The sequence below is a fragment of the Schistocerca americana genome, chromosome 5 (genome assembly GCF_021461395.2).
Source record: "Schistocerca americana isolate TAMUIC-IGC-003095 chromosome 5, iqSchAmer2.1, whole genome shotgun sequence".
In the NCBI taxonomy this organism is placed as follows: domain Eukaryota; kingdom Metazoa; phylum Arthropoda; class Insecta; order Orthoptera; family Acrididae; genus Schistocerca; species Schistocerca americana.
In genome coordinates this window covers 672,945,444-672,972,467 of record NC_060123.1, presented here as the reverse complement: position 1 = coordinate 672,972,467, position 27,024 = coordinate 672,945,444, and the positions used below count along the sequence as shown (strand labels likewise).

The window sequence follows — 27,024 nt, the reverse complement described above, 5'->3', positions numbered from 1 at the left end:
CAAAGGAGTCATTGAAGGGGGACACATAAGATGTGTGGCCATACATGGCACACAAATCGCATGCACATCTGCTGAGGAGAAAGTCAAGGCGGTACGACAGCAGTAATTCGGCAGCTTCTGCATACAGACTCTCAACCAGGCTAGTGTAAAGGGCGCCAGTCGCCAAACAGACACCACAATGGTGGATAGTATTGAGATGGCGTAAGAGGGATGGACATCCTAATGTGTAAACAAAACATCAATAGTCCAGTTTCAAATGGACAACGGACCAGTACAAATGAAGGAGAATGGTTCGATTTGTTCCCCAGGAAGTACCGCTGAGAACACACAGGACATTGAGGGACTGTGTACAGGGGGCTACCAGGTCAGACGTGGGAAGACCAAGAGAGTTTCCTATCAAGCATGAGCCTCAGGAATTTTGTAGTTTCAATGAATGGAAGAGCAACCGGCCCACGATGTAATGATGGTGGAAGAAACAAATTGTGCCAACAGAAATTCATACAAACAGTTTTTGTCAGTGGAAAAACAAAAGCCACTGTCGATGCTCCATGGCTAAAGATGATCGAGACATCGCTGAAGATGTTGCTCAATCACACAAGTCTCTGGAGAACTGCAACAGATGGCAAAATCATCAATGATAAGGGAGCCGGAGATGCCCAGCGAGAGACCTGGCATTATAGGGTTAATGGGGATAGCAAAGAGGATGATGCGCAGGACGGAACCCTGACACACATTTTTCCTGGATAAATGTGTCCTACAAGGCATGGTCTTTTAAAAATTCCTGAAGGAAACCGGCCATGCGGTCACAGAAGGCTCATGTGTAGAGAGTACGGAGGATACCAGTCCTCCAGCAGGTGTTGTAGGCCTTCTCCAAACCGAAAAACATGTCCACAGTCTGGGATTTCTGCACAAAACCATTCATGACCTGGGTGGACAAAGTGACGAGATGGTCAACTGCAGAATGGCACACTCGAAATCCACACTGTGCAATGGTTAGTAAATTGCGAGACTCCAGCTGTCATACCGGCTGGGCAAGAATCATACGTTCCATTGCCTTGCAAACACAGCTGGTGAGAGAAATTGGGTGATAGCTAGAAGGAAGGTGTTTGTCCTTACCAGCCTTAGGTGTGGGTATGACAGTGGATTCACACCAGCATCTGGGAAATTTTCCCTCTGCTCTGATGAGATCACACATATGAGGCAAAAAGTGCTTGCCCACAAGAGAAAGGTGCCGCAGCATCTTAATGCGAACATAGTCTAGTCCTGGGGCATAGGACCGAGATGAAGCAAGAGCATGATCTATCTCCCTCATAGTAAAGGTGGCATTGTAGCACTTGTGATTCTGAGAAGAGAATGGTATTACCTGAGCCTCCTCCGGTTGTTTCTGATGGAGGAAGGCAGGGTGATAGTAGGAAGAGCTCAAAACTTCCACAAAATGGCAGCCCAAGGTGTTGTAGGTAGCATTAGGGTCCACGACGATACCGTCTGCTATTGTCAGGCCAGATGGCCAGAGAGCCATCAGAGGTTGGCCACACAACAGAGGAAGGAACGGAACTGTTAGAAGAACTAGTGAATGAAATCTACCTATCTCTTTTGCTATCCCAAAGAACACGACGACACTTTGCACGCATCTGTTTATAACGAATACAGTTTGCCATCATAGGGTGGTGGTTAAAAACGCAGGGAGCATGTCTCCATTGCGTACTGCGTCACTGGATGTCTTGGTGGCAAGGGACTGGGACACGATGTGGTAAAGAGGAAATGCAAGGAATGGAATGTTCTGCAGCAGTAAGGATAACATTTGTGAGATATTCCACCTGGTCATCACAACTGGGGAAATCTTGTTCTTCGAAGGTCACCAAGGAGGAGTAAAGCTGCCAGTTAGCCTTAGTATGTTGCCATGTGGACGTGCACACAGATGGGGTAGGAATCAGCAAACGGATAGCATACAGGAAACGGTCGCTCGAGTAGGTGTCAGAAAGAATGGACCACTCAAGCTGAGCAAACTGGGCAGTGCAGAAGGATAGGTCCAATTGGGAATAGGTGTGTGTGGAGTCGGAAAGGAACGTGGGTGGTCCAGTGTTAAGACAGAATAGGTGAAGTCGGTTAAGAATGTCAGCCAAGAGGGCACCTCTCTGACAGGTCCTGGGAGAATTACAAAGGGGACGATGTGCATTAAAGTCAAAGAGTAGCAAAAAATGGGGGAGGTAGCTCCCAATAAGTTGAAGGAAGTCTGCCCTGGTGACAGCGAATGAGGAAGGGACATATATGCGTAGTACAGAGGAGAAAAGTCAGGTGGGGAAGAAAAAGGCGAACTGCAACAGCTTGAAGATTGGTAGTCAGGGAGATGGGTTGGCTATGAATGTCATCCCATATGAGCAGCACGATGCCCCCATGAGATGGAATGTCAACCTCAGGGGTAAAGTCAAAACGAATCGGTAAGAAATGTGAAAGCTCAAAACTCATGCTGGCGCAATTTCGTTTCCTGAAGGCAGAGTACAAGAGGATGCCATGGTGCTAAAAGCAACCGTAAATCCTCTTTGTGGGACTGAAAGCCAAGAACATGCCACTGGAGGTGAATCACGGTGAGGAAGAGATGTAGGGGTGTCACCTCGGCAGCGGCCGAGTGACAACCAGTGAAGAGTCACTAATACAGGGCACTGAAGCAGGATCCTGCTGCATGTGGTCCACAGTTGCGTCGGCTTGCTTGTGTGGTCGGTCTGTGGAGTCCAATACTGAAAAACCGTTGGTGGTGCGCACCAGTGACACAGAGGCCGGCCGGGCTAAGGTACTATGTGGCAACAACTTGAAGAGGATCTTTGAGTTGGCAAAGGAGAAGACCGTTTGCCTTTGGTGGACTTCTTCGAGCCTTGTCGGTTAGAGGAAGACTCGAGTATTGTTTGGCTGCAGGGATGGAGGAAGTCTTCACAGGAGTACTACTTCCGACCTTTCTGGCCTACTGCTTGCGTAGCTAGTGGCTTCGCCCCTTGAGGTGAGAGTTTGACTGCTTGCTGCACAGCTGGACAGGGGGATGGCGATGTTACCTTGACACTGGGCGATTTAACAACCTCAGAGCTGAATTGGAGGTCATGTCTGCGTGGACCTGTCCTTCATGGAGCAAGGGGTAACACGAACAGAACTATAGGTGCCAGACAGGAGAATGTAGGGTCTGCTACAAACCAGTAACTCGCGAGCAATCGGGAAAGGCACTTTGTTCTTTAATTGGATCTCTTGGACAGCCCGCTCATCAAAATACATTGGGCACTTCCAAGCGGAGGTGGCATGGACGCCGTTGCAGTTGATACAGAGGGGAGGAGGCGGCAGACAATTGCCCTCATATGCATCCCTACCACAGGTTACACATTTGGCTGTGTGTTGACAAGACATTTTAGTGTGGTTGAAACGATGACACTGGAAGCAGCGCATCGGGTTCAGACTGTACGGCTGGACTGTGATCGCGTCATAACCTACTTTGATATTGGATGGAAGAACTACCCTATCAAAGGTGAGAAGAGGAGTGCGGGTGGGCACTAAGGAGGAATCTACCTTATTCATTACACTGTGGACGGCAACGATACTCTGATCAGAGAGTAAGATTGGATTTCAGCCTGTGTTAGACCATCAAGCAGCCTGGTGTAAATTATACCATGGGAAAAATTCACAGTTCTATGGGCATCGACATGAACAGGGTAGCCATGGAGAAGCGAGACAGCAAGCAGTTGTGCTCGAGAATCAGAAGTAGTCTCCAAAAGCCAAGTGCCATACTGTAAAGGAGAGCAGGATTTCACGGGGCCGGCAACTGCATAAACACATTTCTGAATAATAAACGGATCTACCATGGTGAAGGACTGACTGTCTTCAGAACATGAGACCACAAAGAACCGTGGTACAGTGGGAAGGGTCTTTGAATCATTAGCCTCGTTATGTTTATGTTTTGTAGACTTTGATTGTGAAGATGATCCACTCATTGCGAGGAAATCCCCCATGATTGCCAGTGTCTCCAATGGCACGCTCCTTCCAACTGGGGGCCTCCTTCACAAGGAGGCACACTCGCCTTAGGTAATTGTTCACACCTCAGGTCACACCTCCCGAACACCTGACAGGGGGACCAATCGGCAATTTGGGAAGGTTGCAGCTCAGGCAATCACCCCTCCCTGCGCCAGGCCTGTACCAGGGGGTATGCGTGAACCCTACCTGTCGACCTGGGGCTGGGAAATATGCATTACCCAGTTGTATGGGCCGGCCTCCAGTAGCATACAGGGAGGAAGAAGAAAAAGAGGAACATCAAACACCGAAGTGGAGGAATGAGAGCAGAAGGGAAAAAAAGAAAGGAGAAGGGAGTGAAAAACAATGGTGAGACTGTTCCTACATCAGCGACTGACAACGCAGAACACCCCCAATAACACCCCAGACATGTTCCCCAAGGGAGGGGAAAAGGAATAGCAAGAGGATAGACATGCAGCACAGAAGGGAAAAGATGCTGCAAAGGCTGGGGCCCCATGGTACCCAAGCATGAACTCACCAAAGAGTGGTGAGCCCCCGGAGGAGGGGGGGGGAGGCGGGGGGGGGGCATGACACAAAGGTCGGCTGAACGAGGATATCACATGGCGACATGTCGAAGAAGACCTTCGAGTAGACTAAGGAAAACACCATTAACCCCCTTTTTTTTTTTTTTACTTCTTGGACCCTTTCCAGTTAGCAGTGGAAGACTCAGGTGTTGGCTGGCTGGAGGGATGTAGGAAGTCTTCACAGGAGTGCTCCTTGTGTCCTTTCCGACCTGCCGGTTGTGTAGTAGGTGGCTTCGCCCTTTGAGGCGAGAGTTTGATGGCTTGTTGCACATTCACAACCACAGCGCTAAATTTGAGGTTGAATATCTGTGTGCCCATGTTCTTCATGGAGCGAGACAAGAACAGAACTATAAATGACAGACTGTTGAATGCAGGGTTTTTGCCTAGCAAACAACTTGTGAGTGACTGGGTAAGGAACTTTTTCCTTCACTCAGATCTCCTGGACAGCCTGCTCATTGAGATATACGGGATAATCACAGGAGGAGGTTGCATGGTTGCCAATGCAGTTGATGCAGTGCGGAGAAGAAGGTGGACAATTGCCCTTGTGAGCATCCCTACCACAGGTTACACATTTGGCTGGGTGCCGACACGATTCTGGAGTGTACTTGTAATGATGACTCTGGTAACAGCGTATCGGGGTTGCAATACATGGTCTGACTGTGATAACTTCATCACCTGCTTTGATCTTTGACGGAAGAACCACTATCAAAAGTGAGAAAGACAGTGCATGTGGTCACTAAGGGGACACTTACTTTTTACATCACCCACTGGACTGCAATGACACCCTGATCAGGGAGGTACATTTGGATTTCTGCCTCGGTCAGACCATCGAGCAGTCTAGTGTAAATAACACCACAGGAAGACTTCAGCGTTTGATGGGCCTCCACAGCAAAAGCCATGGAGGAGTTAAGCTGCAAGCAGTAGTTGTGCTTGAGAATCAGAAGTAGTCTCCAAAACCAAAGTGCCATTGCATAAACAAGAGAAGAATTTCACAGAGCCAGCAACTGCAACCACATTTTTCTGTATAATAAACAGATTTATCATACTGAAGGACTGACAGTCTTCAGTATGTGAAACCGTGAGGAACTGCAGTGCAGCTGGGAGGGTCTTTGAATTTTTAGCCTCATTCCATTTATGTTTTATAGACATTGAGTGCGAAGATGATTGGCTTATTGAGAAAAAATTCCGCACAATTGTCAGTTTCTCCGATGGCGCACTCCTTCCAACTAAGATCACACCTCCTGAACAGCTGACAGAGGGACCAACTGGCAATTTGGGAAGGTAGCAGCTCAGGCAATCACCCTTCCCTGTGCCTGGCCTGTACCAGCGGGTACATGCGAACCCTACCTGTCAAATTGGGGTTGGGAATTAAGCATTACCCAATCACCTTTTACACTTCAGATGCATGGGCTGGCCTTCAGGAGTGCACAGGGAAGAAGAAGAAGAAGAAGAAGAAGAAGAAGAAAGAGGGACCACATATGCCAAAGTGGAGGAAGGACAGTAGAAGAAAAATCAAGAAAGAAAAAATGAATGAGGAACAGTGGTGAGACTGTTTCGATGTTTGCCACTGCAAATGCAGAACATATTTCCAAAAATCATCCGACACATGCTCCCCAAGGGAGGGGAAATAGAATAGCAAGAGGATAGACATGCAGCATGGAAAGGAATCTATGCAGCAAAGGCTGGGGCCCCATGGTAGTCCAGCATGAACCTCCCAAAGAGGGTGGGGTGGGGGGTATCTCATTATTAGTTCTTTAACGTGTGGCAGCCATGTTAACCTTTCATCAAAAGTGAGGCCCCACCTGTTTCACTTTCTCCTTAAAAGTAAGAACAGTAACACCCCCCGCCCCCCTGACGTTTTAAAACAGGTAAATTCAAAGGAGACTAGTTTTCTTCAACCATCTGATCGTTAAATGCCGTTGCTGAGAAGCTGCAGCAATGTTGGAGGATGCAAAGACGACGGAGAAGTTGACCACAAACAAGGAAACTATAGGGGACTCTATGAGTGATGTATTGCTGTTGACCGCTATGGTGAACACTACTACTGCTGATTGCTATGGTGAACACCGTTACATTTAAGATGTTCCCTTGAGGAACGCCGTCCTCCTGCTTAAAATGACCAGACAGGGCATCCCAACATTTTATCTAAAATACCTTTCAAACAAGGAAGACTGTATGAAAGTGAGGAGATGCCCACAAAACCCTCACTCACAGGGCTGCAAGAAAATACTATCTACTGCACGAGGACCAAACTTGGTAGAATTAATGTCAAGGACATGGGGAAGAGAAATAATGCAGAATCAATTCAAATTTAACACTTTTAATGTGCTGCTACGGTACATCATGCCATTACATGCCAGTATGATTACTTCGATAAAAGGGGCTCAATATGGCAACCATCAGTGTCCAGAAGAATCTGAAAGTGCAGGATTGCATTCTGCACAGCAGAATGAAGCATGTCCATAGGTATGCTGGCTATCTCTCTTGATATGCTGTGCTTCAGATCAGAACCTGTGTGAATGATCCCCTGGTAAACCCTTTCCTTCAGGTAGCCCTACAACCAGAAATCACAAGGAGTGAGATCAGATGACTGTGCCGGCCAATCATTTGGAAACCATCAGCTGATAATTTGATCACTTGCAAGTGTGTTTCGGAGAAGCAGGTGAACTTCACAAGCGATGTGTGATGGGGCCCCACCTTGCATGAAAACTGTTGAGTTCAATGCATCTCCCTCCTGTAGTGCAGGTATGACATGCTGACAAAGCATATCGCAGTAACTCTGACCAGTCACACAACACATCTTTGGTCCTCGAGCGCCAACCTGCTCAAAAAAGAATGGGCCAATGATGAATGTAGCCATGAAGCCACACCATACGGTGACATGTTCGCTGTACAGAGGAACTTCATGCATAGTGACTTGAGGTGAAGATCCCCACACTCAAAATTCTGTGTGTTCACCTCACCTGTCAGAGAAAAATGAGCTTCGACTTTCCATAGGATGGTCCAGGGCCAGCCGTCATCAACTTCAATTCTTGTGAGAAAGTGGAGAGCAAAGTCAACATGTCGTCGTGTGTCCTGTGGTGCAAGTTGCTGTACAGTATGGATCTTGTACGCATAAAATTTGAGATGGTTCAAAGCACATTCCATACAGTGGACCATGGGATGTTCAACTGTCACAACCCAGCACGCGCACTCCAGTTTATTTGAACTCCTTCATCATACTCCACACAGCAGGTGAGAAAGAGAACCCATCCGTAATCCTTGCAGGTGGCAATATTCTTGAAATGCAGCTGCAGCATTACGGTTGTTTTGATAATAGAGCTGCACCAATAATGCCCTGATCCTTTTGTTGAAGTTCATGTCAATAAGTCAACAAGTGCACTGTGACAGGTCAGGTGTCAGACTATGAATCACGATGACTGATCACGGTACCCGGTGGCCACAGTTGGAACTGGATGGTGGCACTGTGGCACAAGGAAATCATGCACTCCATATTCTGGACATTAATGCTCACAAGTTTGGTACTCATGTGGTAATTAGTTTCCATGTTATAATGTGTTAAATAAGGAAAGTTTAATTATAATCACCCAGTATTATGCCTCCAGGTAGTATCGTAGGCTTTTCCAAATTAAAGAATACACTGGCAAAGTGTTGCTTACATAGGGAAGCTGGTTGAGTTGCTATTTTGACCAGGGTCACATTATCAAATGTGGAAGCAACATCACCTGAACCTGCACTGCGAGTGACTGAGTAGTGACCTTGTTTCAAGAACCAATACAAATTGCCGGTTGACAATATGCACCAGTGTCAATTCTATACAGCTCATAAGACTTACGCTATGATAACAACCAAGGTTATTCCGACCCAACCCTGGATTTAAAATCAGGATTGAAATAGATTCCTTCCACAATGTGGGAACTATTCCTGTTACCCAAATTTCATTAAAGAGCTGGACGAGGACCTCCTTCAACTGCCATGTCAACTGTTCCAATGAGCTGTACATTATCTGGCCATGACCAATCGTAGTACTGGGCTACTGACAAATACAGCAGCTACTGGCAGATACAGAATCAAGCTCCCAAAGAATGAAAGCCTGGTTGCATTCCTCCACATTGTAACAGAAATGAAAACCAATCCTCTCCTTTGTCATCTGATAATGATGGAAAGCTAGATCCTGGCTATAATCAGTCATAACGGTGTTATAGGATTCAACCATTGTCTTAGCAATGCCTGTCAATGGATGTCAGGAGGTGCCCCTGGTCTCTTACAGCTGTTATTTGCACTAGTGAGCTCTGACTGGAAATGCTGCTACTAACTTCCCGTATTTTGCTTGTGGTTGTGGACCTATTGTGAAGAGTTCCTGAACTCCACAAGACCTGTGCTTACTCTCTTGAATTTCTCTCTTCACCTTTGCCATCACTATTCGAAATGTTGCAAGATTCGCATCTATCGGGCAACAACTGAATCATTGCGTAGCTCCCCTCCTGTCCCTGACTGCAGAATGATATTCACCATTCACGAAGGGACAGGCAGTCTCCTATGCATTCATGTTGACGTCAGGATGGATGCATCAGTGACTTGGTGAATCACAGCTGTACTGTGACCCCACCAGTCGTGTGCACATTTACACTGTTCAAAACCAGCTAACTGCCTGTAAAGCAGTCTATTAGCCTTTCTGAACACCCATCTCAGCTGCTTCCTTTCATAATCTGCTCCATCTGGCATATGGATCCAGATAGTGTAGTGATTGCTGCCATGAAGGTTGCCATCCACTTCCCACTGAGCAGTCTCCACAATGGCAGGCAAGCAGAAGGAGAGGTCTATGGCTGTATACAAACCCATAGCATTGCTGAAATGCGTAGGTTGACAATGTTCAGCTGCACACGGCTTATGTGAGATCCTCATTTATCCGATCCATGGGGCAAGTGGTGTTGGATTCCCATAGTGAACTGTGGGCATTAGAAGTCTCCTAAAAGAGACAGGGATGGGGGAGTTCAGCAACAATCTGTGTGAGGATCTTGCTGTCAATGGGCTCATGGGGCAATAGGCACACAGAGCACACTGAGTCATTAGCATGAACCATTATCCTAAAAGTGGCTGCTTGTAGCATTGTGATTCAGGGCACAGGGGAAGAGTGGAATGTGTTCTGGATGAACACCGCTACTCCACCCTTCACACTACCACCAGTGGTAAGGTCATCTTTCCTGTGAAGGTAATAGCCTGCAAGTGCAGATGTGTCAGTCTGTTAGAAATGAATCTCTTGGAGACAGAGGCAAAAATATGTGTCATGTATGAGGAGTGTCAATCCTCCAAATGGGTCTTGCATCCTTTCATATTTCACTGGAGTGTCTGTCTCCACAGCACAGTAGTAGCATTACCGCCTACCACGCAAGGGGACCGGGTTTGATTCCCGGCAGGGGACTCGGTGTTTTGTGTCCTTCATTACCATTTTCATTATCATTGACACGTAAGTTGGCGAAGTGGCATCAACTAAACAGACTTGCAATACAGTGGCCGAACCATGAAGGGGATATCCCAGCCAATAAACGCCATAGGATCATTTCATCTTTTCACTGGAGTGTGGGAGCCATTTCAGTGGTGCAGATTTAATTTAGCCCTATCTCTGTGTCAGGGTGGTGATACACTTGTTGAGCTATGGGGAGTAGAGGAGCTATCTAGGTCTGGTGATGAGGCATATAACTCCATGGTGATGTCCTTCTCATCCATCAAACCACGGAACAGCTTCTGACTCAAATGTTGTGACCCTTTCCCTGCCCCCTGCCCTTTTCCCCTGGAGGATGATGGGGAAAGGGGGAGTTGAGAGGTACCCTGCTGTTTCTGTGATGCCTTCTCTATGCTATTATGGAAGTGCTGCCTTTCTCTCGTGTCAAGACTTTGTGGATCACTATATCTTCTTTCTCTTTGTTTTTGTACGTACAGGAGCAAGTACATTTGCTGTTGGTGGACAATGATTCGCTTGATGTCATCTGCATCAAAGTGTCTTTTTTCATCAAAGAAGCAGAAGAAGTGGCAAAGACGGGGGGAGATTCGTTGTCTTATACTCTTTTTTAACTTCCCTCTGCAAAAACTAGGCAGTCTTGGTTCCAGACTGGATGGCTTCCAGAGAAGTTGATGCATACTGCTGAAGATGTGCAGTTGCTGTGAGATCCCTGGGCTGCTTTTCCACATATCCACAAGTTGTTTCACCTCTGCAACTCAGCACTGTGTGACCAAATCGCTGCACTTGCAACACCTCATTGGGTTAGGTATACAGGATGTCCCCGGAGGAATGGTCAATATTCAGGTATATGACAGAAACATTCATTTGAAGCATAAAACTCCATAGTGACATATGCCTTATTCTGAATGGTTTCTGAGATAGAAAACAATTAATGTACATTTGTTTCTGGGCTAGTGACAAGGATATATGTGCGTCTTAAACACCCAACCTCTCTGATGTTTTATTCTAGCCCTACCTACCTCACTGCTTTCATCCTCTTCACTCCAGATCTCTTTCTGCCATTACATTAGCCTGCTGAATGTGCAGTTGTCCAAGGTATATTGTGAGTGAAGTAATGCAATGGGTTGAAAATATATCAGAAATAAGCTTTGGTTAACAGTTTGTAGACACACTCGCTAAAATGTCATACATTTACACAGACGAAAAATATGCAGAACGATGTCTGTAAATATGCAGAATGATGTCTGTTTACAGCATTTGTAATGATAGTGCTCCTGCTGAGTCTAAGAATACCATCAGCACTTTCCAAAACATCAAATTTCTGATCATAGACTGTTTATCCAACATTTTGTGTGAAATATGTATTCTGACAAGTTCTCATTTTCTTTTCTCTGAATTCATAGTTCAACAAACTGTGCAGGAACAGCAACACGTTGTTGAAATGGTGCAATGGTGACCTGCTACCAGCACTGTAACTTTCTGCATGTATCAAAGTCCCATGAACAAATGTATGGCGGACACTACTTGCACAAAACTTGTACCCATTCCACATACATCATGTTCACAAACTTCACACTGGCTACAATGCCACATGAGTTCAACTTTGACACTAATTAAATTAAAATCATCATTTGCTTCCATTAATACTATTCACTGATTAAGCTACATATACCCAGTTCCAAATCAATAAAACACGTAATAATCATCATTGGTTGAAGGAAATCTGCACACTAAAGTGGAAACCAATTTCCAAGTCCATCTTTTGATCAATTTTTGGTGCAGTATAGTCAGTAAAATGCTGATAGGTCCATTCATTTTAGAAGAGTGAATGTTAGAATAGAATTACTTCCATTTTTGGAAAATTCATTTGTTGTACACCTTGATGACATTCCTTTGGTCATGTGGACTGCAATGTACTTCCAGCATGATGGAGGAGCCCCTCCACATTTTACCACATGTGTGAGGGAACATCTCAACTGCATTCACCCTAATGCTGGATTGGTCATGGCAGTATGATTAACTGGCCACCAAGTTTATCCCACATTATGTCACATTTTTGTTTACAGGGTTAGGTGAAGTCTGAGTTGTACAAAAAAAGGTTGAATAACCAAGATGAACTACTTGGTTGCATCATGGACATTGCTCCCCTCATTAGGCAACAGGCAGAGGCACTCATACAGGCAACACGACATGTTCTCCGAAGAGTGCACAAATGCACCGAAGTTAACAGTGGGTATTCCAACATTTATTATAAGCTGTACAACAGCTGTAATTGTCATACACAATAATGCTTAGAGGTGATTATGTTAAAAAGACATATTTTTCAACTGATACTTCTTAAAATGCATATTTTAATCTTTACTACCTGTTGTACATATGTCAACCTGACAATCTATTAAACAATACAGAAAATATACAGGGTGTTACAAAAAGGTACGGCCAAACTTTCAGGAATCATTCCTCACACACAAAGAAAGAAAATACGTTATGTGGACATGTGTCCGGAAACGCTTACTTTCTATGTTAGAGCTCATTTTATTACTTCTCTTCAAATCACATTAATCATCGAATGGAAACACACAGCAACAGAACGTACCAGCGTGACTACAAACACTTTGTTACAGGAAATGTTCAAAATGTCCTCCGTTAGCGAGGATACATGCATCCACCCTCCGTCGCATGGAATCCCTGATGCGCTGATGCAGCCCTGGAGAATGGCATATTGTATCACAGCCGTCCACAATACGAGCACGAAGAGTCTCTACATTTGGTACTGGGGTTGCGTAGACAAGAGCTTTCAAATGCCCCCATAACTGAAAGTCAAGAGGGTTGAGGTCAGGAGAGCGTGGATGCCATGGAATTGGTCCGCCTCTACCAATCCATCAGTCACCGAATCTGCAGTTGAAAAGCGTATGAACACTTCGACTGAAATGTGCAGGAGCTCCATCGTGCATGAACCACATGTTGTGACATACTTGTAAAGGCACATGATCTAGCAGCACAGGTAGAGTATCCCGTACGAAATCATGATAACGTGCTCCACTGAGCGTAGGTGGAAGAACATGCGGCCCACTCAAGACATCACCAACAATGCCTGCCCAAACATTCACAGAAAATCTGTGTTGATGACGTGATTGCACAATTGCATGCGGATTCTAGTCAGCCCACACATGTTGATTGTAAAAATTTACAATTTGATCACTTTGGAATGAAGCCTCACCCGTACAGAGAACATTTGCACTGAAATGAGGATTGACACATTGTTGGATGAACCATTCGCAGAAGTGTACCCGTGGAGGCCAATCAGCTGCTGATGGTGCCTGCACACGCTGTACATGGTATGGAAACAATTGGTTCTCCCGTAGCACTCTCCATACAGTGACACGGTCAACGTTACCTTGTACAGTAGCAACTTCTCTGACGCTGACATTAGGGTTATCGTCAACTGCACGAAGAATTTCCTCGTCCATTGCAGGTGTCCTCGTAGTTCTAGGTCTTCCCCAGTCGCAAGTCATAGGCTGGAATGTTCCGTGCTCCCTAAGACGCCGATCAATTGCTTCGAACGTCTTCCTGTCGGGACACCTTTGTTCTGGAAATCTGTCTCAATACAAATGTACCGTGCCACGGCTATTGCCCCGTGCTAATCCATACATCAAATGGGCATCTGCCAACTCCACATTTGTAAACATTGCACTGACTGCAAGTCCACGTTCATGATGAACACTAACCTGTTGATGCTACGTACTGATGATGTGCTTGATGCTAGTACTGTAGAGCAATGAGTCGCATGTCAACACAAGTACATAAGTCAACATTACCTTCCTTCAATTGGGCCAACTGGCGGTGAATCGAGGAAGTACAGTACATACTGATGAAACTAAAATGAGCTGCAACATGGAAATTAAGCATTTCCAGACACATGTCCACATAACATCTTTTCTTTATTTGTGTGTGAGGAATGTTTCCTGAATGTTTGGCCGTACCTTTTTGTAACACCCTGTATAAGAACGTACATCAAATGTGTTCTACCTCAGGAAACATTCATAAGGGGGCAGTATGAGTCTGTGTGTGCTTCAAATGATCATTTCTGTTATATTCCTGAATACTGACCATTTCTCCTGGGACACCCTCTATAAGACCTAATCCTATACTGGAGGAACCTCACCGTGATTTGTTCAGGAGTCATTGGAGAACTGAAGGTCACAATGAAGGCGATGATCTTCTCAGTCTCTCCATTATTCCTTTGCATCCTTTGTTACACATCAGCTATCCCCAGAGACAATCACTCTTGGTTAAATTCTAGATGTCTGTGTCCATAACATAATGGCATGTGGCCACACCCTTGCTCGAGTTGTGCATCTCAACAACTATGTCATAGCAAACCAGTTTTTGTGACTTCCTAAGAAGTTCCAATTGGTGTGACCTGTTAGTTTCAACAAACAACGAATCATTCTGCAGCTGCTCAATAGATTTTAAGGTACCAGTAAGCCCTTCTAATCCTTTATGAATATAGAAAGGGAACACTTTTTCAAATGTTCCCTCCTTTCTCTTGACCACCGGGAACACATACATATTTATGCCTCCTTGAGCCCCATTAGTAAAGACAATGTGATTATCAAGAGGAATAGCTCCCTCATTCATTTGGGTGAGGAGGGTGCGAGTACCCCCGGACAGTAAACCCATCACAATGGGCGTGGTGAGATTGATTTGATTTGCCATGATATCCCCATGAGCAGTTAGGGACATAGGTCAATCCAGACAGATTCCTACTTGCCTGCTAAGTCCTACACCAGAGGATGCCCACTAATAACTGTTCTGCCTCGACAGCCATGCATTCACCAGGCACAGCACACCTTGAGACTGACGTTTTTTTAAGAGGTTTCTTCCATCCCCGCATTCTAGGTGATTAAGCCAAGATCCCCCTTCCTAGTGACACACAGTGTTCCACTTCCGTCCTGCACAATGGTCACTGAAGCATATTCAGAGCTTACATTTACAGCGGACTAGCAGCGCTCTCCAGTTCCAGTTTAGGAAATGAGGGTTTGCCAAGCTCATACCTAGCAAACGAATGCTGAGCTCCCCGAAGTGCTCCCATTTAGCATGAACCGGGGGCATGTATGGCTTATCAAATGCCACAGATGAGGCACACAGTACCCCCACCCCCACATCCCAATAGTATGAGCCAGTCCTAAAAAGCAGTGGAGATTGTGTAATACAAGGTACAGAAAGTTGGCTGAAATTCAAAGCGGACAACAATAAGATTTTTGGGATAAATCTTAGTGTGTATCAAAAAGGATAGGCTGATGTTATCTTAAGGTGGTGTATTTGTTGCAGTAAACAAGAAACTCAAATCCACATAGATAAAAATTGAAGATGCATGTGACTGTTTGGCAAGACTCCCTATCAAGGCTGTGCATAAACATGTAACTGTATCTTCCTAACAACCAATACACTCAATCCCAAATCCAGCCAAAACCTTAAAGAAAATCACTGTTCACTAGTGGCTAAGTTACCCAATCATGTGATCTTTAGAAGAGACTTTAATGACACTACAACTGATTGGTGATAATTACAGTTTTGCAAATAGTGGGTGTGACAAGATATCCTGTGAAACATTGCTAATGCCTTTCCTGAAAACTATCTAGAAAGGGTAGTTCAGAAGCCCACTCACAATGGAAATAAATTATGCCTAATGGAAACAAACAAACCTGTACTCTTTGTGGTTGTCCATACTGCATACAGTATCAGTGATCGCCTGTAGCAACAATGATGACAAAAGTACAAACAGGAAGCAAAGCAAGTTAGATTTGTATGTTCAGTAATCTAGATAAAGAAACCGTTGTGTCGCATTGCTGCAAAGGTGAGTGACATAAATATATGCATCAGTGGCACTAAGAAACAGCTAAAATCGTTGAAAGGAAACAGGGTTCCAGAGCCCAATGGAATCCCTGTCAGATTCCATATGTAATCTTCAGAGCACTTAGCTCCAATTTTCACGATAATATACCTCAGATCCCTTGAACAAAAAATAGGAGCAATGTACAGATCACACCTGTGATCAAATATGATAACAGAAGTGATCCTTAAAACTAATGTCTTAGCTCAATGATGTCCATCTCCTGTAGAATCCAAGAACATATTTTGAACTCGAACACCATGAGGTTTCTTTGACAGAACGATCTCTTCCATGCCAACCTAGTGTGGATTCCAAAAACATCGATCATGTGAAACCCAACTAGTGGTTCTCTCTCATAACATCCCAAACGCCATGGATCCATATAATCAAGAGGACGCTACATTTCTTGACTTCCAAAAAGCATTTGACTTGGTAATGCATCAATGTTTAGTAGGTAGACTGTATTGACAGTGGCATCAGACTTTTCAGAGATGATGCAGGTATCAAGAAACGAGTATTGTCTAAAAGAAGATGCTGCACAGATCTTGATAATGTTTCAAAGTGTGGCAAAGATTGGTAACTACTTCTAAATGTACTTCACAAAGGCAAAAACATGATACCCTATCATTAGAGCTACATGAAATTAGCGAATAAACTTTACAAATTTAGCACTTTGAAATTCGAATTTGGCTTATAGTTTACTTGCTAGTTTCACATAACTAATCACGAGGTACCACATAACTTTAAAATTTGATCTTCTTCACTATTCAGAGAGTCACAAATTAATAAAACATTCCACTGTAAACATTAGTTAAGAATGTGCAATCCCAGTGATACAATATCTCCCTGGTGAAGATATTTACACACAAATAAATAAATATTTGTTTAATTTCTATTTTAGAAAATCTTGTCCAATAATTATGAAAAATAAAGATAAAGCAGTCAGCAGACAAAAGGAAAAAAATATCCATTCCAAAATTCAAGCAATTGATGTACATTTGCTGCTTTCCTAATAAACATTTCTGTGTTTAGTGCAAAGATGCTGTATTTATATCTAGATAGGGAATGAAGAAAAAAGGTTAGGCAAAAAACTGATATACACCAAACTCAAAAATTCTACACTACTATACATTCACATGCAACAAAGCAAGAACGTTATCTAGTAAAGTTCTGTAAGCTGCAGATGGTGATTTTCTACTGTGTATCTCGACTTCTATGCTTGTTTCTTGCCTCACTTTTATTTGTCCATTATTCTATCACAATATAAATAAAACATCCTTGGTTTACTTTGCGTAAATGTGTGTGTGTGTGACTGGTTAGCAGAATGTCGTACCTAGCATGTATGTAGTTATTCAACATGTATTTGTTTACAATCCTAAGTTTTGCTCTTTTGTTATCTTTATGTGGTGATTTCATACATAACTGAAGATGTATTTAAAATAGTACAAACCTTGTGACTGTATATTCAGACGTTTTAGCACTTAAGTAATAAATTTTGCAAAAAAATACTAATTTTAATAAATTTTGTTGAAATACACCAATTTCACATTTTTTGTCCTTTGAAATTGACTGAAAATATGACATATTATACTCAGGAATCAGTGGAGTAATCATTTTTTTACACTTTCAAAACGTTTCAAATTTATAGCATACACAAATTTCACATAGTTCTACCTGTGATGACAATATCAGCGTTTCATAATTACAATACACAAACTCACGAGTATAAGAATTGCTAGGGACATGAAATGGTATACTGCTAAAGGGTATGGTACCCAGTCCTATTAGGTCTGGCAGGGGATATTTAACATATGTAAATAAGGGCACAATCTGTAAACTCATGAGTGTAACAATTGCTAGGGATATAAGATGGAATACTGCTAAAGCGTATGGTACCCAGTCCTGTTAGGTCTGGCAGGGTATATTTAACATATGTAAATCATACGTAAATAAGGGCACAATGAATGGTCACAGGTTTGTTTGACTCATGAGAGAGTGTCAAATAAATACTGAAGAAACTGAGTTGCTCATCACTTGAAGACAGATGCAAAATATCCCATGAAAGTTTGTTTACCAAGAGTCACAAAACAGTATTATGTGGCCATGAAAAGATATTCTTCTGCCTCCTAAATACTGCTCCTGTAGGGAGCATGAAGAAAAATTAGTCTAACCACAGTATGCACAGTGGCATTTAAGCAGCCAATTCTCCTTGCATTCCATATCGGATTGGAATAGGAAGAAACCCTAATATGTGGTACTACGATCCTCTGTCACGCACTTCAGAGTGGTTTGCAAGAATGTAAATGTAGACGTAGAAATAGTCCCACAAGCTCTGCAAGCACTTGTTTGACATCCAATTTTACCTCCAACAAGCAACTATCTGACCCTGAATAAAGTTTTCAATTAGTAATTCTATCAATAGTAAGGGATTCTAAAATCCAGGAGGAGGCAACGTAACGAGAAAGAGGGGGAGGAGGGAGTGTGTAGGAAGAAGAGAGGGTGGGAGGGATAAGAGAAGAGTTGACTTCTAGCTTCAAGCATCTGCCAATTCAGGTGTTTCATCTCTGTGATGCTCTCCCGTACGGACGAAACAAATCTGTTGCCCTTTTTTTATGTACGTCTGTCTGGGGGGGGCCTCATCTGAGATGTGGAGGAGGCCCTACCTGCACCCAGCACCATGTGGTTGTGGTTGTGGTTGTGGTTGTGTGTGTGTGTGTGTGTGTGTGTGTGTGTGTGTGTGTTACTCTAGCTCTCAAAGGATAACTCTGAAAACTAGCAAGTTTTCTTTCTTTTGTATGTGTATATCAACAATTTTGTGTGTCTCTATCGACAATTCAACACTTCCGCTTTTCGGTGAGTAATCTCCTTTAATCCTAAAGTATTATCATTATATTTCATATCCCAAGAAATAGTCACACCCATATACTTGTATGCATTAACTGATTCCAACTGTTGCGCCTTCATCTTGCGTTCTTACGAAACTACATGGTTTTCCTTTTGTTTTATGAAGTACACAGTTTTAATTTTCAAAGTAAGTTGTCAGTCTCCACTTTCAAATCTTATCAAGATTTAATTGAATATTTATGGAGCTTTTCTTAGAGGGTAGGCTACTTCATTATAGATTATTGCATATCTACAAAAAGTCTTAAGTTACTATTAATATTATCTGCCATGTCTTTTACATATAATGCAAACAGAAAGAGTTCCAACTCGCTTCCCTCAGACACAGCTTCAAGTTGCCTCCATATTTGTTGTTGACTCTGCAGTCCATAACACACCGTGTCCTTCCTACCAAAAAATTCCTTTATTTTGTTACAAAATTTCATTTGATACGAAACACCAAAGTACTTTCATTCATAAGTACTGGTTGGGTACTGAATCAAATGCTTTTCGGAAATCAGGATACGCAACATCATGCTGGCTGCCTTAACCCAAGGTTTCTAGGATGTCGTGTGAGGAAAGTGTGAGCTGAGTTTTACATAACGGATGTTGTCAGAATCCATGCTGATTTGTTGGCAAGGTAGGTGCCATTATGTTCAAGATACCTAATTATGTTTGGCCTCAGAATATTTGCTAAGATTCTACAACAAGTGAATGTCAAGGGTTTTGGACAGCAGTTTTGTGGCTCACTTCTACTCCCTTCTTGTTGAAAGAACAATTACTAGGCTTCAGTCTCAGTTATATCTTCACAGCCCCACCCTTTTTTTCATTAGCTCTTGTTACTGCTGGTATTCGTCTTTCACAACATTATATTTTACAACATTTTTAGTTTGCATTCTTGTTTCTCCCAATAGTTCTCAGTTATTTTGCTCTTATTTCAATACACATTTTTCAAGCACTTTTTTGCATATACATTTTCTAAAAAGTCCTAAATCTTTGCCACTCAACAGCCATCAGAATTTAGAAATATCTACATCTACACCCATACTCCGCAAGCCACCTGACAGTGTGTGGCGGAGGGTACCCTGAGTACCTCGATCGGTTCTCCTTTCTATTCCAGTCTCGTATTGTTCGTGGAAAGAAGGATTGTCAGTATGCCTCCGTGTGGGCTCTAATCTCTCTGATTTTATCCTCATGGTCTCTTCGCGAGATATAAGTAGGTGGGAGCAATATACTGCTTGACTCTTCGGTGAAGGTATGTTCTCGAAACTTTAACAAAAGCCCGTACCGAGCTACTGAGCGTCTCTCTTGCAGAGTCTTCCACTGGAGTTTACCCATCATCTCCGTAATGCTTTCGCGATTACTAAATGATCCTGTAACAAAGCGCGCTGCTCTCCGTTGGATCTTCTCTATCTCTTCTATCAACCCTATCTGGTATGGATCCCACACTGCTGAGCAGTATTCAAGCAGTGGGCGAACAAGCGTACTGTAACCTACTTCCTTTGTTTTCGGATTGCATTTCCTTAGGATTCTTCCAATGAATCTCAGTCTGGCATCTGCTTTACCAACGATCAACTTTATATGATCATTCCATTTTAAATCACTCCTAATGCGTACTCCCAGATAATTTATGGAATTAACTGCTCCCAGTTGCTGACCTGCTATTTTGTAGCTAAATGATAAGGGATCTATCTTTCTATGTATTCGCAGCACATTACACTCGTCTACATTGAGATTCAATTGCCATTCCCTGCACCATGCGTCAATTCGCTGCAGATCCTCTTGCATTTCAGTACAATTTTCCATTGTTACAACCTCTCGATACAACACAGCATCATCTGCAAAAAGCCTCAGTGAACTTCCGATGTCATCCACAAGGTCATTTATGTATATTGTGAATAGCAACGATCCTATGACACTCCCCTGCGGCACACATGAAATCACTCTTACTTTGGAAGACTTCTCTCCATTGAAAATGACATGCTGCGTTTTGTTATCTAGGAACTCTTCAATCCAATCACACAATTGGTCTGATAGTCCATCTGCTCTTACTTTGTTCATTAAACGACTGTGGGGAACTGTATCGAACGCCTTGCGGAAGTCAAGAAACACGGCATCTACCTGTGAACCCGTGTCTATGGCCCTCTGAGTCTCGTGGACAAATAGCGCGAGCTGGATTTCACATGACCGTCTTTTTCGAAACCCATGCTGATTCCTACAGACTAGACTTCTAGTCTCCATAAAAGTCATTATACTCTAACATAATACGTGTTCCAAAATTCTACAACCGTTCGCCGTTAGAGATATAGGTCTATAGTTCTGCACATCTGTTCGACGTCCCTTCTTGAAAACGGTGATGACCTGTGCCCTTTTCCAATCCTTTGGAACGCTACGCTCTTCTAGAGACCTACGGTACACTGCTGCAAGAAGAGGGGCAAGTTCCTTCGCGTACTCTGTGTAAAATCGAACTGGTATCCCATGAGGTCCAGCGGCCTTTTCTCTTTTGAGCGATTTTAATTGTTTCTCTATCCCTCTGTCGTCTATTTCGATATCTACCATTTTGTCATCTGTACGACAATCTAGAGAAGGAACTAGAGTGCAGTCTTCCTCTGTGAAACAGCTTTGGAAAAAGACATTTAGTATTTCGGCCTTTAGTCTGTCATCCTCTGTTTCCGTACCATTTTGGTCACAGAGTGTCTGGACATTTTGTTTTGATCCACCTACTGTTTTGACATAAGACCAAAATTTCTTAGGATTTTCTGCCAAGTCAGTACACAGAACTTTACTTTCGAATTCATTGAACGCCTCTCGCATAGCCCTCCTCACACTACATTTCGCTTCGCGTAATTTTTGTTTGTCTGCAAGGCTTTGGCTATGTTTATGTTTGCTGTGAAGTTCCCTTTGCTTCCGCAGCAGTTTTCTAACTCGGTTGATGTACCACAGTGGCTCTTTTCCATCTCTTACGATCTTACTTGGCACATACTCATCTAACGCATATTGTACGATGGTTTTGAACTTTGTACAGTGATCCTCAACACTATCTGTACTTGAGACAAAACTTTTGTGTTGAGCCGTCAGGCACTCTGTGATCTGCTTTTGTCACTTTTGCTGAACAGAAAAATCTTCCTAACTTTTTTAATATTTCTATTTACGGCTGAAATCATCGATGCCGTAACCGCTTTATGATCGCTAATTCCCTGTTCTGCGTTAATTGTTTCAAATAGTGCGGGTCTGTTTGTCACCAGAAGGTCTAATATGTTACAGAGACTGCACGATTTTACTCCCTCTCAGAGCATGATGTTCCTTGTTTATTTACTTGATTATCTGATCTGCATGCTGGTGTCTGCATTACTTTGTGTGTTTCCTTTTTGGTCCTCTCCTATAGCTCATCAATCTTGCCGGTGCTGAGAATTCAGTTGATTTATACAGTTACCTATTTTATTACACCTGTTTCTCTTATTTGCCTTCCTCTGATCTCTAATGAATGAAAGGTAATCTAATCTGAAAACTTAGAGTCATGAACTTTATTTTTTAAGGTAATCAAGCATGACTAACTTTCTCTCATTTCTGTATTTATAAATAGTATTTTTGCACCTCTGATTACAATGCTAAGTTCAATATTTTCATCATTAATTCTAATTCATCAGCATAAGATCCAATTCAATTAGTTATTCCTCAGTATTTCATAAAATACGGCAAAAGAAATATTTCATCCTAACTCTAACAAGTGATTAATATTGTACTGTAAAACACATAGTTTCCAAAATTTTATTTCACTTACAGTAACTTCATCATCGGATACCACACCATCTTTGTTTTGGTCAAACGTCTGTTGTGTTTGTATTTCTGATTTCTGCAACCTGGAGGATTACAAGAAAACCATTAAATCCTACAAAAAACTAGCAAGTCCTATGCAGTAGTGCACAAAACAAATGAGAATAGACTAAATGTTTACTTCAGTAACTCACTTCCCATCTTGATTTGCATCTAGCCTATGGAAATGTTCAAATGCTTCCTGTTCTCTTGCTTTCTGTTCTTCTTCCTGCTTCACTTTTTTCTCCTCCTCTTCTTGCTGCCTATACTTCTCTAAAGCCTTATTCTCCAACTCTTCTGCTGCCAACTTCAATGCTTCTTTTTCTTTCTTTAGACTTTCTGCTTCTTCTTTATCTTTTTCAAGTTGAACCAATCTCTCCTGCAATCACATAATGTCAGCAAATTAAGACACTTTAATTTCAAAGGGACCAGGTGAAATACCGCATGTCTGACAATTTATAAGTCAAGAGAAAGTCCTCACAAAGCAAAACTGTTTTCAAAACTTGTCACAAAAGCTATCCAGAATGCAAACAGGTATCTTACCTGCTTTTCCTGGCGCAACTGCTTTCCTTTTCTGCTTAGTGCTGCTCTCATTTCACTGCCAATCTTAGCGACTTCTGCAAGTTTTTGTGCTTCCATTCGAGCTGCTTTCCCCAGATCATTGCAGTTATTAACACAATTTGCATGACTCTCATACTCATCTGAAGTATCGCAACAATCTATACCAACAGAAGACTGTTATTTAGTACTGAGTGGATTTATCATGGAAAGCAACAACATAAGAAATGACATCCTGTTCATTCCATAACAGGTGTCAATGGATTTTATCTTAAAAACAATGGAATTCAAAAATGAAAGTAATATACAGTAGGGAAAAAAGATCTTTCACCTGATGAAACTTTTTCCAGTAAGCCACTTGTCCCCTCAATATTTCATAATCAGTAGTAAGATCAAAGAGTATTTATTAACTGTAAAGAGTATTCACAACAAACCATCTTCAGATCCTATCACTCCTTCCAGTTCAACAATAATATGTATATTCATTGAGCATGTTGTATGGCACATTACATAAACCGAAACATTAATTTGGATTGTTATCCAGATAGTAAATCAATTTTCTGTTGAAATAAGGAGTGGTTATAGGTACTACAAAACACAATGTCTTTTCTACTTAATGTAGTCTAAAAGAACATTTATTCCCAGTTTAAAGCAGTTTTAGAAACTACTTGTATCCTACAGACTAGATCTTTTCAAACAGAAGAAGACACTGAAACTTCCTGGCAGATTAAAACTGCGTACCGGACTGAGACTAGCTCGGGATCTTTGCCTTACCAACTGAGCTACCCAAGTACGACTCAAGACCCGTCCTCACAGCTTTAATTCCGCCAGTACCTCGTCTCCTACCTTCCAAACTTCACAGATGCTCTTCTGCATACCTTGCAGAATTAGCACTCCTGGAAGAAAGGATATTGCAGGGACATGGCTTAGCCACAGCCTGGTGGATGTTTCGAGAATGAAATTTTCCCTCTGCAGCAGAGTGTGCACTGGTATGAAACTTCCTGCAGAGTGAAAATTTCATTCTGGAAACATCCCCCAGGCTGTGGTTAAGCCATGTCTCCGCAAAATCCTTTCTTCCAGGAGTGCCAGTTCTGCAAGGTATGCAGAAGAGCTTCTGTGGAGTTTGGAAGGTAGGAGGCGAGATACTGGCGGAATTAAAGCTGTGAGGACGGCTCGTGAGTCATGCTCGGGTAGCTCAGTTGGTAGAGCACTTGCCCGTACAGTTTTAATCTGCCAGGAAGTTTCATACCAGTGCACACTCTGCTGCAGAGTGAAAATTTCATTCTAGAACAAGACACTCCTCTATTCTACATTATCATTTTAATAGTCAGTTTCATTTCCATTGTGTGTTGGTAATGGTATTTCACAACAGTATAAATGGTCTCTCTCTGGGACACACACACACACACACACACACACACACACACACACACACACACACAGTGCCAGACTGGAACTCAATTCTGGGATATTTATCTTGCACATTCGAGTCCCAGTCCACGAAACTGCGTAGCAATAGTCGTTGACCAGGACTTCCGTAACAATGTCAATAGTGTCAACAGGGTGTCCGAAACCCTTATGTCCAAGATTGATTCAACAGCTATCACTGCCCACACTGTAGCTTGCTATGCACCTCAAACTGGATGCACTGAGGATGAGAAGGACAAGTTTTGGAACAGTCTGGATGCCCTCCTTTGAGCAATTCCCCAGAATGAGTCCATCATTGTTGGAGTAGATTTAAACGGACATGTTGGGGCCCACAAAGAAGGATATATGCGATGCCATGGAGGACATGGGTTCGGTGTGCGGAATGATGATGGATGTCTGATACTTGATTTTGCAGAAACTCATGATCTCATTGTGACCAACACATACTTTAAAAAGAGGCCAACACATCTGGCTACTTATACAAGTGGAGGTCATGCAACTCAGATTGATTATTGACTACTTTGTCAACAAGACATGAAGCTGGTAATGGATACCAAAGTAATTCCATATGACTGCATCGCCCCTCAACACCGACTGCTTGTCCTCGATATTCGCAAGTGTGTTATACAACCCAAACCTAAATCTAAGACTGGGCATGAGTGAATCAAGTGGTGGCGAACGAATACCCAGCGAAACAAGTTGATGGCAGCCTTTGCAAACTTTTCCGTGAAGACCGACGATCAGTCAGTTGAAGATATGTGGAAAGATGCGGTGGAACAAATACGTCATGCAGCGACAAAAACGCTGGGAAAAAACCATACCTGGAAGAAAATACATTGACAAACAAACTTGGTCGTGGACAGATGAAGTCAAGCAAGCAATCAAGGAGAAAAATATGGTATACAAGACTTGGCAGAACTCACAACTTGACACTGATCTCCAGAAATATCGCAACCTGAAATCAGCAGCAAAAAGAGCAGTAGCTGCAGCAAAAGACCAGTATTACCAGACACTGTATGCCCAGCTTGACACACCATCGGAAGAAAACAACATCTACCATCTTGCTAAGTCACGTCACCATTCAACTCAAAGACACTGGACACGTCATGCACTACAAGGGAGGCGATGCCAAACCGCTAAGAGATAAACAATCTATTCTCCAGCGTTGGACAGACTACTTTCATAACATCAGCAACAAAGAGTTTACGCATCCACCAATTACTATTCCTGATCCTATCTTAGAATCCGTCCCCTCTATTACACCTGAGGAAGTAATGCTTTCCATCAGCAAGATGAAAAATGGAAAAGCAACTGGCCCAGATGACCTACCAGCGGAACTCTGGAAAATGTTCAGAAAGCCTGCTTCAGAATTCCTCGCCTCACTCTTCTACTGAATCATCGCTGAAAAACAACTTCCACAAGCACAGACAACTAACATAACAATTCCAATCTGGAAGGGAAAAGGGGTCGTGAACAACTGCTTGACTTATCGCCCTATTCGACTCCTCTGTCATACTTTAAAGATCTTTGAACAGGTACTTGAAAGCAGACTCTTAAGTATTGTCTATGTAAACACCAAACCAGTGTGGATTTGTTGAGGGATGCAGAACCATCGACGCTATCCATGCCAAGCGCCTTTTCATTGAAAAACACTGAGATAGACAGAAGAGTACACACATGGCATTTCTAGACCAAGAAAAGGCTTTCGATCGTATCCCATACGATCTTATTTGGCGAGCTCTTTGCTGCCACAGTGTCCCTGAAGAGTATGTAAGCTGGGTGCAACTTTTGTACCGTAATTCCACTAGTGTTGTTCAGAGTCCTGCTGGAATTTCTCCGCCCTTCGATACACTGTGGGTGTTCATCAGGGCTCTGCCCTTTCACCATTGTTATTCATCTTTTGCACGGATACGGCAACAGCTGACATACAGACTTCACATCCCCGGACCCTTCTTTATGCAGACGATGTGATACTTGCCGACCAAGCCCGCCGTGAACTCCAGCACCAGGTTCAAACGTGGAAGGACAGACTGGCTGAAAATGGACTGCATCTCAATGTCCAAAAGATAGAGTACCAAGAATGCGGCTCCCAAACCAGAGGCACCGTAAGACTTGCAGAAGACCGTGCATTTTAAGTACCTAGGGTTTGTCGTCACCTCAGACTGGGACACAACTCTTGATACTCAGATGAGGGTGAATGCAGCTTGGCTCAAGTGAAGACAGGTCACTGGAGTCCTCTGCAATAAAAAGATGCCTCAGTATCTAAAAGTCAAAAGCATATAGGACCATTGTATGCCCAGCAGCAATGTATGGGACTGAGTGTCACTCTATGAAAAACAACAGGAGCAAATGTTACACACCTTGGAGATGATGCTGCGATGGTCCACGAGACTGACACGATGTGACCACATAAAAAATAC

The 27,024-nt window shown here is 43.0% G+C and overlaps 1 protein-coding gene across 1 annotated transcript in view; it reads right to left on the bottom strand.

The window, feature by feature from the left end:
• The window catches only part of LOC124616119 (glucosidase 2 subunit beta), a 191,908-nt gene that overhangs the window by 86,645 nt on the left and 78,239 nt on the right, over nucleotides 1-27,024 (bottom strand). Inside the window, exons 3-5 of the mRNA XM_047144383.1 lie at nucleotides 23,162-23,337; nucleotides 22,774-22,997; nucleotides 22,587-22,665 (exon numbers count right to left, since the gene is read on the bottom strand). Of these exons, the coding sequence (XP_047000339.1) occupies nucleotides 22,587-22,665; nucleotides 22,774-22,997; nucleotides 23,162-23,337 (479 nt within the window). The remainder of the gene's footprint in view (nucleotides 1-22,586; nucleotides 22,666-22,773; nucleotides 22,998-23,161; nucleotides 23,338-27,024) is intronic.